Raw genomic sequence first — 12500 nt, forward strand, 5'->3', positions numbered from 1 at the left:
TTATGGCAGATACTCGTTATAATGAGAAAGAGAAATAAGGGGAGCGAGCTAAAAAAAAAACCCAGCAAGCTTGAATGCTAGCGGTGACAGATGACTGAAATCAGTTGTCAATGACCGTATACAAAGCGGTGCAGGAGTAGGTGTGGATGATTGGACAGGTGGTGCTGAGAGGAAGTTGAGAGCAAACCATTGTTTTGGCTCACGAGGGTCACCAAGGCATGGTCAGAACTAAGGCCAGGTTGCGAGAGAAAGTATGGTGGCCGGTAATGGACAAGCAAGTGGAGGAGGCGGTGCGCCTCCCCCCTGTCAGGGGCGGTGCTTGTCACCCCTGTCAGGTTGTAGGGCCCAGAACTAAACCAAACCTGTAAGGTCAACCCAGCTGCTTGAGGGACCCTCGAAAGAAATTTCGGTTGATCTCCTTGACATATCAAATGGTGAGCTTTTCCTAGTAGTGGTAGACTACTATTTCCGATGGACGGAGGCGATTCTTTTGAAGAAAACAGACGCCCAGCATGTGGTTAAATCTATGGAGGCCTTCTTCAGGACACATGGCCTACCGGAGACTGTGCGCAGTGATATGGACCTCCATTTGCATCGCAACAGTTTAAAGCCTTCCTAGAATATTCAGGAATCGAGGACAAGAAAGGTGTACCGTATTGGCCTCAAAGCAACGGAGGGGTGGAACGTGTCGATGAAACAATTTTGAAGATCGTTCGAATTGCCCGACTTGAAGGAGCAGACTGGAGAAAGGCGGTTCAGGACTTTCTGTTCCAATACAGAGTTACCCCACACATTGTAACTGGTGTGTCGCCTGCAGAACTGCTTGTGGGAAAAAAAATTGCGTGATAAGCTCCCCAAGGTTGAATTCTCCGGCTAACAGGTCACAGAGGCATATTGGCAGCAAAAGCCTAGGGAGAGGGAAATGCTCTTTCGAAAGTACGACAAAACGCGACAGAACTCGAGGAACAAAATACACTGAAACTAGAAGAGGGGACAAAGTGCTATAAAAAATAAATAGTACTTTGTTTACCCTCGGATTTCAGAGTAGCTAGTAGCTAATATCTCCGAGAATTTAACATATACATTGTTAAGAATCCCAACTGGCGGAAGGCAAACCAGTTTGCTATCTTACAAGTGCGCCAGGAAGTTGAACCAGGGACTACCTGAAACAAATTCAGTGAATGGTCAGAAGGCGGTCTTGAACCCAGGATCTCTGGATCTCAAGGCACGGGCCCTAACCACTCGGCCACACTGCCAGTAAGCCCCCTCCCAGTTACGATCCTGGTCCATATGTCGTCACTCACAAGGATGGAAATGCTGTTTTTTTAAAAGACGAAAATAAATGGCAACAGTAAAATGCGTAATATAGCTCACATGAAGAAGTTTGTTGAGTCCGCAACTATTAAAATGAAAAAATCAAACCCACCAGGACAGTCCGAAGTGCCAAACCAGACAGTGGATCCAGTGGGGCATTTTAATGGCTTTTTTAATCTCTTCTGTGATTGGTTAAGCTCATACTTTTAGCCAATCACGTTGATGCAGTGAACGCAAGGTGGAACCGTTTAAGTTGTTGTCCATGCAAAAAACTGTCGGGACCAGTGTAAACGGGGTCTTAGATACTTCTCGGCCTGTGCGCATTAGGCATGCACTTGCATGGATAAAATATTTTGTTTCAAATTAGTTAACTTGTTGAAGAGAAAGAGAAGTGACATTGTTGACATCTTTTCTTTAAGACACTTCATTGTTCATATAAGCATTGTAAGTCTTCTAATAAGTAGGGGGAGATGTAGTGTACCGGGAACAGAAGTAGTTATTATGAAAGATACTCGTTGTTGTGGGATAGACAAATGAGGGGAGCGCAAAAATAAAACAACAACAACAACAACAAGCTTGAATGTTAGCCGAATGTAAGAAAGTATTTTATGTTAGTGTTGCGTGATTCCGGTTCTGTTCTTAAGACGGAGACACTACACTATCGGACATCTATTCAAGAAAATAGTCTCGCTATCCACTCCGCCAAGGAAAATTTGCCGCAAAATTTCAATTTCGCCTTTTGCCAACATTCTTTTGACGATCAGCCGTGCACCCAAACGGTCAATTGGTGACATGTCACCGCTCCCTTAGTACAAATCTTTCCGTCCACTACTCCCCCGACTTGACAAAATTCCTTGGATGAAACCTCACGCTCCTCAAGTCCGGGGAGGGGTGGAACGAAAGATTTGTACTACAAAGGGAGCGGTGACTTGTCACCAACTAAACTTAGGCCTAGGGTTAGCCAAATTGAAGGTTAGGGTTACTTTCCAAAAGGTAAAACAATGACCTGCAACGAGTGACCTGTGGAATAAGACCTGTGTTCTAGACCCGCCAGGATTTTTAAGCCACCTGCTCTTACTTTTGTCCACGATATACTGATTTCGAGAATTTTTTTTCCTCCTGCTTTGAGACACCGAGGTTAATTTTCTTTTATTTTTGACTGGTACTGAATGTCGACATTATAAATTTGTTTCCATTTGTCAAAAACCTGGCTCTGTAATTAAAACGAAACCGACTGCAATTTCATTTTTTTCGTTAATTTTCCAGGTGTTCATAAAGGGGAGTTATTTTGCTCAGGCAAGCCAATATTTATCGGCCTGAAGATTCGGTGTGGGTTACACCACAGAAAAGTCATTTTAGTACTCTCGCACGCCAACATTTGTAGGCTTGAATTGTGCGGGTTGAACAACAAAATCTTAAAGTGTCTGTTAAGTGTCACAGACTGAAATATATTTCTGCGCGCATTGAACTTGATCTGTTCATAAAGGGGAGTTATTTTGCTCAGGCAAGTCAATATTTATCGGCCTGAAGATTCGGTGTGGGTTACACCACAGAAAAGTCATTTTAGTACTCTCGCACGCGAACATTTGTAGGCTTGAATTGTGCGGGTTAAACAACAAAATCTTATAGTGTCTGTTAAGTGTCACAGACTGAAATATATTTGTGCGCGCATTGAACTTGATCTGTTGAAATAATTTATATTAATTTGGACTGAGTGCTGTTGTGTTAGCTTTACCCTGTCATATTCAACATTATGTTATATCTGAAGCTTATGTGCCTCTGATTATATACAAAACTAAATGGTGGACAAAATTTATTGTGACTCCTTCTACTACAGTCTGAGTCACAGTGTTTAGTTTCCCTAAATAGCATAGGAATTCCTCTTAGCCTTGTTAAGTTAATTTGTTAAACAAAGTTGCAAATACTATTATCTTCATTTGTTTGTTTGTATTGTCTATTTTGGTTTCATTATTATTTTTTTAAATAAACTTGATTTATCCTATGAAACGAATAATAATGTTTGAAAGGTCAGTTAATGACTTTTCCAACCCTCCAACACTTTGTCGTGGTCAATATATAGTAACTACCTATACATAATCAAGGCTCGAAGTGTTTGCATCACCTGATGGCGAGGTGCGAACCCCCAAGCCAACTAGCAAAATTAATAGAAACTAACTGAGAGTGAGTCGACTAGCTGTTTTAGCATAAGCCACTGACCGACTTACTCGAAAAAACCATAACACGTTAAGGGTAAGCCATTTGTCATAACATTGCAGCTACTGGTCATGTCTATAGATTGTTAGCCACTCTTGGGCAATTGAATGCAGCTTTTGGGATAAGGTGGCTGGACTCGGGATTATTTTTGTCCGATTCAGAGCACCTTCTTCAGAACACTGGGCTCACGATCAGAAATGTAGATTTAAACCATTTAAATTTTGTGAATTTTGTAATGAAGTTGTGTCTTGTGGCAGATTTCCCTGGAAACAAACCAATATTAGAGGGGTTCATAGTCTACATAAAAAAATTTTGACAGATAGGGGAAGAGTACAATGTACAAAGTAGGGAAGGAGTATCAGGGAAAGGCTGAGGGGATGCAATTCAAGTGTGGTTAACCTTTGGAGAAAGCAGCAAAGCCCACATGTACGCATTGCGTACCTATTTTCATGAGGGTGTGGAGGAGCTTTGCCATTAGTAGAAATATGGTATCATAAACTTGTGAATAAATTAATGGAATAAGAGGCGTTCATTGATTCCGTGAGGATAGAGTGTACCTACTTGTCTTGGTACTATGCTCCGTGACTTGGAATCTATCAAGTCCAACCAAGCTGTTTTCCAACAAAACTTGGCTGAAGTGAAGCGACTTGACACCACTGCAGAGTCGCTGAACTTAAAATTTGAAACTTTCAATGGTAAACTACTAGAGTACATGGTCAAAACTGATACACTGGAAACTGAGCCGAAAAATGTATATTTAATCAATTAAATGATTACTTTTTTCACTGACCAAGATATCATCGTTTCTAATCAATATGGATTTAAACCAGGCTGCACTACTGTGGACTCTTGATCAAGGTGATTATGCAGTGTCGATTTTTCTGGACTTAGGCAAGGCATTTGATACTGTTAACCATGCAATACAATTGTCTAAATTACTTTTTTGTGGTATTTCAAATTCTGGTATCAGTTGGTTTAAATCTTGTTTGAACAAAAGGAAACAAAGAGTATTTTTGAATGGTGACGTGTTATGTCTGATACTTTGCTATCTCAACTGGTGTACCTCAGGGTTCAATTCTTGGACCATCGCTATTTCTAATATATATCAATGACTTCATCCAAGCTTCTATTTTTTTTCTCTACGAGACTCTTTGCTGATGACACCTCCCTAACAGCCTCTGATAAAAATATAGACAAACATTTCCTGCAAATTAATTCAGAACTTATAAGCATCTATGACTGGTTATGTGCTAATAAGTTGACTTTAAATATAAAGAAAACAGAAATATCTTCAGGGGCACCCAACGAGAATATAGTTCAAAACCACTTAAAAATATCATTTTTAAACGTATTTTGGTATTTTAACGGTAGATATAGGCATATTTGTATCCCCTAAACATTTGCTATCTGTTCGGATTTCCTAGCTGAAAGTCTAGCGATCCGAACATTTTAGGGATTACTTACCTTTTCGAAAATTTCAGCCAAAAAAAAGGCTTCCGAAAATTCTAGGTGACCTTTTTAGGGTTAAAATCCGTTAAAAATGGGCATTTATATCATTTTTTAGATGTTCGAAAATCCTAGGACAGGCAGGCAAGCAAGAAATTTTTGAACAAATGTTCCGAAAATTCTAGATCTCAAATCGTCTTCCGAACAGATATTTTCCGAAAATTGACGTTGGGTGCCCCTGATATCTTATCTTCCAACGACGTCAAAAAATAAATTACAACTTACTTCCTCCATTTACATTAGCTGGTCAATGCCTTGTACAAGACAAAGTCTGAAATATTTAGGTATCTATATCGATGCTCACTTATCCTGCATGGCATGGTCATATAACATATATTTTTGATAATTAGCAAGTGTATTACATTATGATTAAGGTAAAGCGGTATCTAGGTAATCAATGTAGTATTTATTATTCTCTTAATCAACCTTATCTTATATATGGTTGCATACTGTGGGGTAATAATTACGAAAACCCATTATTGCAGCTTATACGGCTTCAAAACAAAGCAATTAGAATTATTAATGATGTTCCTCTACATGATCATATTACTCCACACTATGTTAACCTAGGTATATTGAGATTTCGCGATATTGTTAAAATGTATACTTGTATATATTTTTTATGATCATCTTTTTGATCACAAGGCATGTAATTTCGTGATATCCCTCGTTTCTGAGCAACATAATTATTCTACACGGACTGCAACCTCTCAACAATTATTCCTTCCTTAATATAGGACAAACATAGGAAAATTCTGCCCTACTGTTATTGGTAAATATTTTTGGAATGATCTTCCTCTTTCCATTCTAAATATCTCATCGAAAATCCTGTTTAAAAAAGCAGTATTCAAGTATTATTTTGCTCAGTACTAATTTGATTCCTTGAACTGTGCCATGATGTACGTTTGTGTATGTGTATATATGTCTATGTGCGTGTGTTTATTTGTATGTGTTTATTTATTTATTTCTATGTCTTATTTTTATGTATATATTTATTGTAAAGACCTATAGATTATAATCAGTATTGTTCAGCGCACTAATTAGTCTTTACTATATCATACCCTTCTCCATTTTATTTTCTTATACTTTAATCATTTATTCTATTTGTTTGGAGAAAACAATAAAGTAAATAAAAAATAAATAAAATAATATATTCATTTTCTGATTCTAGTATATCACAGTGCAACGCGGCTTACCGTGGCCACCCAACAAACTTTCACATTTGATAATTACGTGTAAATACGGTGGGCTGGTATGTAATCAACTTTTGAGATGGGTGGAAGATGACGAGGTTAGATTTGCTTACTTTCCCTGTAACTCCGTGCCATAAATGAGAAATGCTGTGTTTGTTTATCGAATGGAACAAGTGCAACATTTGCATTTGGCAAGTCTTTTTGTTTCACATTTTGGTTGCTTCATCGAAAGATAGCAGCGGCAAGTCTCATGACATTATTTGTTGGTAGTCAGTTCGTAGTTTAGTCAGTTGGTTGGTAGTTTTGTTGGTAGTCAGTTGGTAGTTTGCTTCTCAACTTGAATTTTATCGAAACTTTTTAAGCTTGCTTTTAGTTCTCCTTACTCAATTACCACAGAAATGTAAAATATTCCTTGACCGTTTTTAACTTGAACTGTTACCTTCCACATGTATCTATGGCTAGAAAACAAAGGCAGTGATACTAAACATCGAACTTTAGCCTGCGTAGCAAGCCCTAAAAGGGGAGGCAAAGACGGAAGCAGAGCGAGTGCAGTGACTAGTCGAACTTCAAAATGTGCTCTTTGGAGAGAATTTGGTAACAACGGGCATTGGCAATGCTTGTACAGTTTGTGCAACAAACAACGTCTTTTTTTTTTTTTTTTTTTTTTTACAAATAATGACGTGTTACAATGTATTATTCCAGTGATCAAACTCTGTCGACGGGCGTAGGGGGTGAGGGAGGAAATAGGTCCTGGAACCAAATGTTCACTTCCCTTCTTAGCTGGAGCCAACCTCGTTCCCAGGGTCTCTCTTGCAATCGGGAACGATGTTGGGCTCGAACGCGCGTCGCGTGATGAAGCTCTTCTTGTGAGAACGTCACAACAATAGGGTCTTTTTACAGATACCGCAAAGCATTGCATTTTTGGTCACTTGGATCAGTCGCTATTTGAAGTTTTTGTTCACCTTTTTTTCTGTTTTTTGTTCTTTTGTTTTACGTAATCTTTGCACAGGAACGTAACACTGTGGCAATTGTAACCATGACTCGTCACACTTATTCTGCATTGTTTTAGCCAATAAATTTAAACGTAAACTGAAAAGCCGATTTAAAAGCTCTTTTTTCGATTCAAATTTGCCTGTAAACATTATTTCCCGTGCCTAAAAAAGATATCTTTTTTGTAGAATTTGAGGTTTCCTTTTTAATTCAAACTTACTACTTCGTAACTGAATTAGACGTTCATTTAAAAATTATTGATAAATAACTATGATAATATTGCAGTTTTTCAAATTTATAGAAATATGCTAGGGGAAGGAAAATACCTTGGAAAATTAGCCTTGAACTTTTCTTTTCAAACAGATTCCTGATGTCTAACTCCACAAGCAGTTTTCCATCTTCTTCAAGTACAGTTCCAGATAGTCTTCAAAAAGGCATTCCCCGAACCTTATTAGTGTCTATTCTGGTCATTCTGTCATTGGGTACTGTTTTTGGCAACGGCATTATATGCCTTGCAATCAAAAGTCATCCTGCCTTGCGTCACGTGACCTACCTGTCAATCTTTAGCCTTGCGATCGCAGACCTATTGGTTGGGCTAATAGCAGTGCCAAGCTACATTGCGAAGAAGTTTGAATGGAACGAGCCTCTTCAAACCATCGTATGTGACATTTTTCGCGCTTCGTACTTCCTCACTGGGTATGCTTCTATTCTTAGCTTGTGTGTCATCAGTGTAGATCGCCTGATCGCAATCCGAAAACCGCTAGTTTATGTGACTATCGTCACGCAAGGCAGAGTTGTCCTGGTGTTGATCATTGCTTGGATTGATGCATTGGTTGTGTCATCGCTTCCTTTTGTGCCCTGGGATTCAAACCATCCTCATAAGGAGTGCAACTACGAACCAACTCGATGGTGGAGTATCATGGTCATTATTGGTAATGTGATTTTTCCATTCCTTGTTATCGTCGTGTGTTATTCCTACATGTATCTCACAGCCAAATCTCACATGAAGAAAATGGCGACTGACAAGAAAAATATTAGTCACAATGAAACACTCATTAATGGTAGAAAGGAGCGGAATGAACTTCGAGGGAACATCACAATAATGATTGTTATTGGCGTTTTTGTGGCGTGCTGGTTTCCATCTTGCTTTTACTACTTTCTGCAAACAATTTGCTCAGAGTGTTTTCCTGAATCGTTTCATTCTCGAAGTCTTGTCAATGCTTTTGTTAAGGTGCTTACCTTTACATCATCTTTTGTCAATCCTTTAATTTACTGCTGGAGGAGTCGTGACTTTAGAAGTGTGTTTATAAGGATTTTTATTCGGAAGAAAAGAAGGTTTTCTGAATCAATTACCCATCACATCGGAAAACACATTATGAGGCGATACGCTGACCAAAGGAGCGTGGACGTCACAAGGCCAGGTATCTCAAAGAAAGAAAGAGGAAGCAGGAAAACGTCGAAAAGGATTGCTGAGAGTGCTACGTAAATTACACCGAAACTTTAACAAAGACGGACAAATTCAACCTCATTCCCAGGTTGAGAACAAATTCAAAAAAGTATCAACAAGTTGTTGTTGAGGTGTCGGTGTTATCATTGTCAGATGTTAAGAAGTTCTTGTCTCTGGGACAGACTCGGGCAAAATAAAAGACATGCGTGCTTAAAAGTAAAGAATGGTTGGGAACGTAATAATCTCAGCTAAATGACGACTACGTGTATTTAGGAACCACTCACAATCAAGAAATTTAAACAAGGAAAACGAAAAGCAGTTTCGAACAATTGAACACTGAAAACGTTAAGTTCAAGGCGAAATATAGAAGACCATTTTGCTCAACGAAAGAATCGAGCACACCATGTAGTCACCTAATAGGAAAAAAACTTTTTTTATCGTGTCACTTTCGTTTTTCTTGTTATTTGTTGTTGTTATTATATTGTTGTTTTTTTTTTTTGGGGGGGGGGGGGGGGTGGCTCTCTTTACTGCTGCTACTTTTTTCTCCGCGCGGGATTCTTTGCCTTTTCCGGACACTCAAGTGGATCTTGTAGGCCGCGCAACTACGCCAGTCTTCGCTCGACTTTTTCTTGCCCTCGCATCAATTTCACTCGTCCCGACCCACAGAGAGCCTGGAGCCGGCTAGAAATTTGGCTACATACAGTAGACATAAGTACTCTTTATCTTAAATATTATCCCCCATGAACGAAAAAGTCCATATTTTTTTCTGTTAATGATACATTTTCGTGGAGTATTCCATACACTGAGTGGGATGCGTGTATAATTATAGTATGAATTGGAGCTATTTTTAAACTTTGATTTTGTTATCTTTTTTCGTGTAAAACTTTTTATAGTTTCTTATCAGGGATGGATTTCCAAACTTAAATATTGAGTTCAGGTCCTTGCTTTCTGAAGTTTCGGCTTCCGTTGCCTTCACAACGTCAACGACGTAGGGCTACCATAAACACATTGAACGCAGACAATTTTCTAGGTGCTTTAGTGTAACAAGCAATCCTCATTTATTATATAGATATTGATGAAATGCTAGGATCTTTTTACTAAAAAAATCATATCTTCACTTTCGCGTAGTGAAGATATTATTTTTATCTTTCACATGTGAGGATATGTAGGTGTCGTCGCGGTAACTAACAGGATCAGCCAATAAAAAAGATACTTTTGCACGGTAATGTAACTGTTCTCTACTATTTTAACATTTAATGGCTCAATTTGACAATGGTTACCATGATTTGTTTTTCATAACTTTCATATCTATGTCCACAACAAGAGCTTTTTAGAGACTGGTTTGGTGATCACTTTCTAGCCATTTCGAAAATGAATAAAAGAAGTCTTTTGTAATCTGGACATTTCGTCGGTATACATATAAAACTGATTACAGAACATTACATGGCCGCTTGTACATGGATACGAATTTTAACTTATTAAGTTGCCTCTATCAGCACTCGAAAATAAAATTCGTGTCCCAGCGCGGCCAGGTACTAGGGAGGTTAAGCAACGACAACGGCGACGGCAACGAGAACGTCATCTCATAATATAAATTCGCGTTATTTTAATGGCTTCGTGACTATTTCAACCTTTTTAATGTGACAAGGGTGCGTTAGTTCCCCAAAAATGACACTCGTCGGAACGGCACTTAATTTAGGGAGAAAATAAGAATTTATCCAAAAGTGCAAACGTTCTTCATAAAACCTCAAACTTGGCTATTTCACGTTGTTGTTTTGCTGACGACGGCAAAGAAATAAACAAAAGTGAAAAACGCAATCGAAGAGCGTGCAAAGCTTTTGTTTTTGGCCACTAAATATGCAAATTTGTGACGTTCTTATTGCCGTCGCCGTTGTCGTTGCTTAAGCTCCCTAACATTTTCGTTCTGATACCCAAACAAGAAAACGCCTGAAGTCGTTTACGCGGGATGTGTTGGTGTACGTGCGGCCTATATATTTTGCACGAAGTTGGAGAGAGGCACCGTGAGAGTAAAGTGTCTTGCCCAAGAACACAATGTCCCCGGCCAGGACCACTCAATCCGGAATTGAACCCGTGACCTCGCGATTGCTGTGCGACGCTCTAACCAACTGAGCTCTGAAGCCACTGATATTGGGAGCTGGTCATTTGTGGGTTCAAATGTTCCCATGATGAATGAATCAACGATGAAATGATATATGAACTGAGCCATATATTGAATTGCGGATATGAAATCAAGTGAAGCTATGATCCTCGCAGTTATGAACACAATTTTAGGAATTGCGTAGAAAAGCCTGAAAAGAGGTCACGGGTTCAAACCCCGTTGAACTCCAGAATTTTTCACGCTTCTCCACGCAATAGCTAAAATTGCGTTCATAACTGCGACGATCATAGCTTCACTAGCCCTTGACTTCGTATCCGCAGTTCACACATGATTTATTTCATATATCATTCCATCGAGGACTTAACCAGGCAGGGTTACCAAGCCAACGCTAACGGTCGAAGTGTCCAAGCCAATCTCCTTGAAAGTTTCTTCTTATCAGCTCACTTTTTGCTGTTTTCTTGCTTGTTTCGGGGTCTCATTCCGGCATTGGATGGACTGCGCAGGGCATCGATTTTGTGTGGTGGCGTCCTTTGTTGTCGGGGACGGAGTCCCGTAGTTTAAGGGGCTTGATTATGTTGAAGTGAGTGCGGAAAAAAAGGATTCAAAATTTATTACATTCTCCTCCTTTCCCTAAAAGTATAGATCCTGTGTTACACAACTACTCCATTTTGTACACAATTTGGCAACGTCATTAGATGCTCTAGAACAAATAGATAACATCTACCTTCACATGGAAAAAGGATTCGATCGAGTACCACATGGGAAGCTTCTATACAAGTTGGAGTATTTAGGTATTTGTAATCTTTTGTTGCACTGGATATATAGGTAGGTCATTTAATAGTAATACATGAAGCAGCAGTTAACCTAACAACCTTTGTGGCTTTCCTAATTGGTGTTGATAGAAGAATCCACCTTACAAGAAGGGGTTTCTCTCCAGTAACTAAAACATACACTAATTAGCAGGTACTTTGACGGAAATATTGTGTGTGTGAATGGTGAGTTGAGGAAAAATCATAGACAAAAGTTAGGGTTAGTCTGCAAAATGAGGGGGAGAAATTCACAAAGCAAACCCTCAACCTCAAACTAAGGTTACCAAATGAAACAGACTCTGTGTGAAATTAAAAACTTTAGTCTCAGAAACAGGCAGATAGTACATGTACGAAAAACGTAATCAAGTATATAGGAGGGAAAAACAAATATTTGACCATGAAAAAAATTATTCATTCTTAAAAATGGGAATAATAAATATGAAAAATCTTTACACTAAAATCTTCGTTCTTAAAAAATATATGGAAAACACTAAAGAAATCCCATGGAATATGAAACACAGGTTCCACGAGGCAAGTCCAAAACACCATTAAAGTAAAGTAAAAAAAAGTTAAGTCAAGTCAAGTCAAGTCAACCACACAAATCCTATCCTTATACTTTCGGGACATATTTTCCCTCGTCCACTTTTGATTTAAAGGCGTCTACAGCTTCATTGATTCTACTACCGCGTCCGCATGTCGCTCTCTTTACCACTGAATCTCCTCTTTTCACCCTGGAATAATGAACCGTCATCCGTCTCAGAATCCGACGGAAAGCACTTCTAAAATGCTTGCCCCTCCAGCAGTAAATCAGTGGGTTGGCAAAAGATGAAGTGAAAGTCAATATCTTAACCCAGGCATTAAATATGCCTTGCAACGGTTTGAAGGCCTCTGAGAAACACTGTGGGCAA

At 39.0% G+C, this 12500-nt stretch overlaps 2 protein-coding genes and 1 long non-coding RNA gene across 10 annotated transcripts in view; 1 reads left to right on the forward strand and 2 right to left on the reverse strand.

Moving 5' to 3' along the window:
* LOC137977198 (uncharacterized) overlaps positions 1 to 7683 on the reverse strand; it is a 16578-nt gene extending 8895 nt beyond the window's left edge. Inside the window, exon 1 of the long non-coding RNA XR_011117800.1 lies at positions 7544 to 7683. This is a non-coding gene — a long non-coding RNA (uncharacterized lncRNA). The remainder of the gene's footprint in view (positions 1 to 7543) is intronic.
* Positions 1 to 9187, forward strand: part of LOC137976817 (alpha-1A adrenergic receptor-like) — a 23890-nt gene extending 14703 nt beyond the window's left edge. For all 4 annotated transcript variants that reach the window (XM_068824228.1, XM_068824270.1, XM_068824185.1 and 1 more), the window contains one exon: positions 7581 to 9187. In XM_068824228.1, coding sequence (XP_068680329.1) covers positions 7588 to 8703 — 1116 coding nt within the window. In that variant the 5' untranslated portion in view covers positions 7581 to 7587 and the 3' untranslated portion in view covers positions 8704 to 9187. The remainder of the gene's footprint in view (positions 1 to 7580) is intronic.
* The window catches only part of LOC137976416 (adenosine receptor A3-like), a 16669-nt gene continuing 13347 nt past the window's right edge, over positions 9179 to 12500 (reverse strand). For all 5 annotated transcript variants that reach the window (XM_068823940.1, XM_068824029.1, XM_068823977.1 and 2 more), the window contains one exon: positions 9179 to 12500. This exon is cut by the window's right edge and continues 799 nt beyond it. In XM_068823940.1, coding sequence (XP_068680041.1) covers positions 12203 to 12500 — 298 coding nt within the window. In that variant the 3' untranslated portion in view covers positions 9179 to 12202.

This window comes from Montipora foliosa, chromosome 1 (genome assembly GCF_036669935.1).
Source record: "Montipora foliosa isolate CH-2021 chromosome 1, ASM3666993v2, whole genome shotgun sequence".
Taxonomy (NCBI): Eukaryota; Metazoa; Cnidaria; class Anthozoa; order Scleractinia; family Acroporidae; genus Montipora; species Montipora foliosa.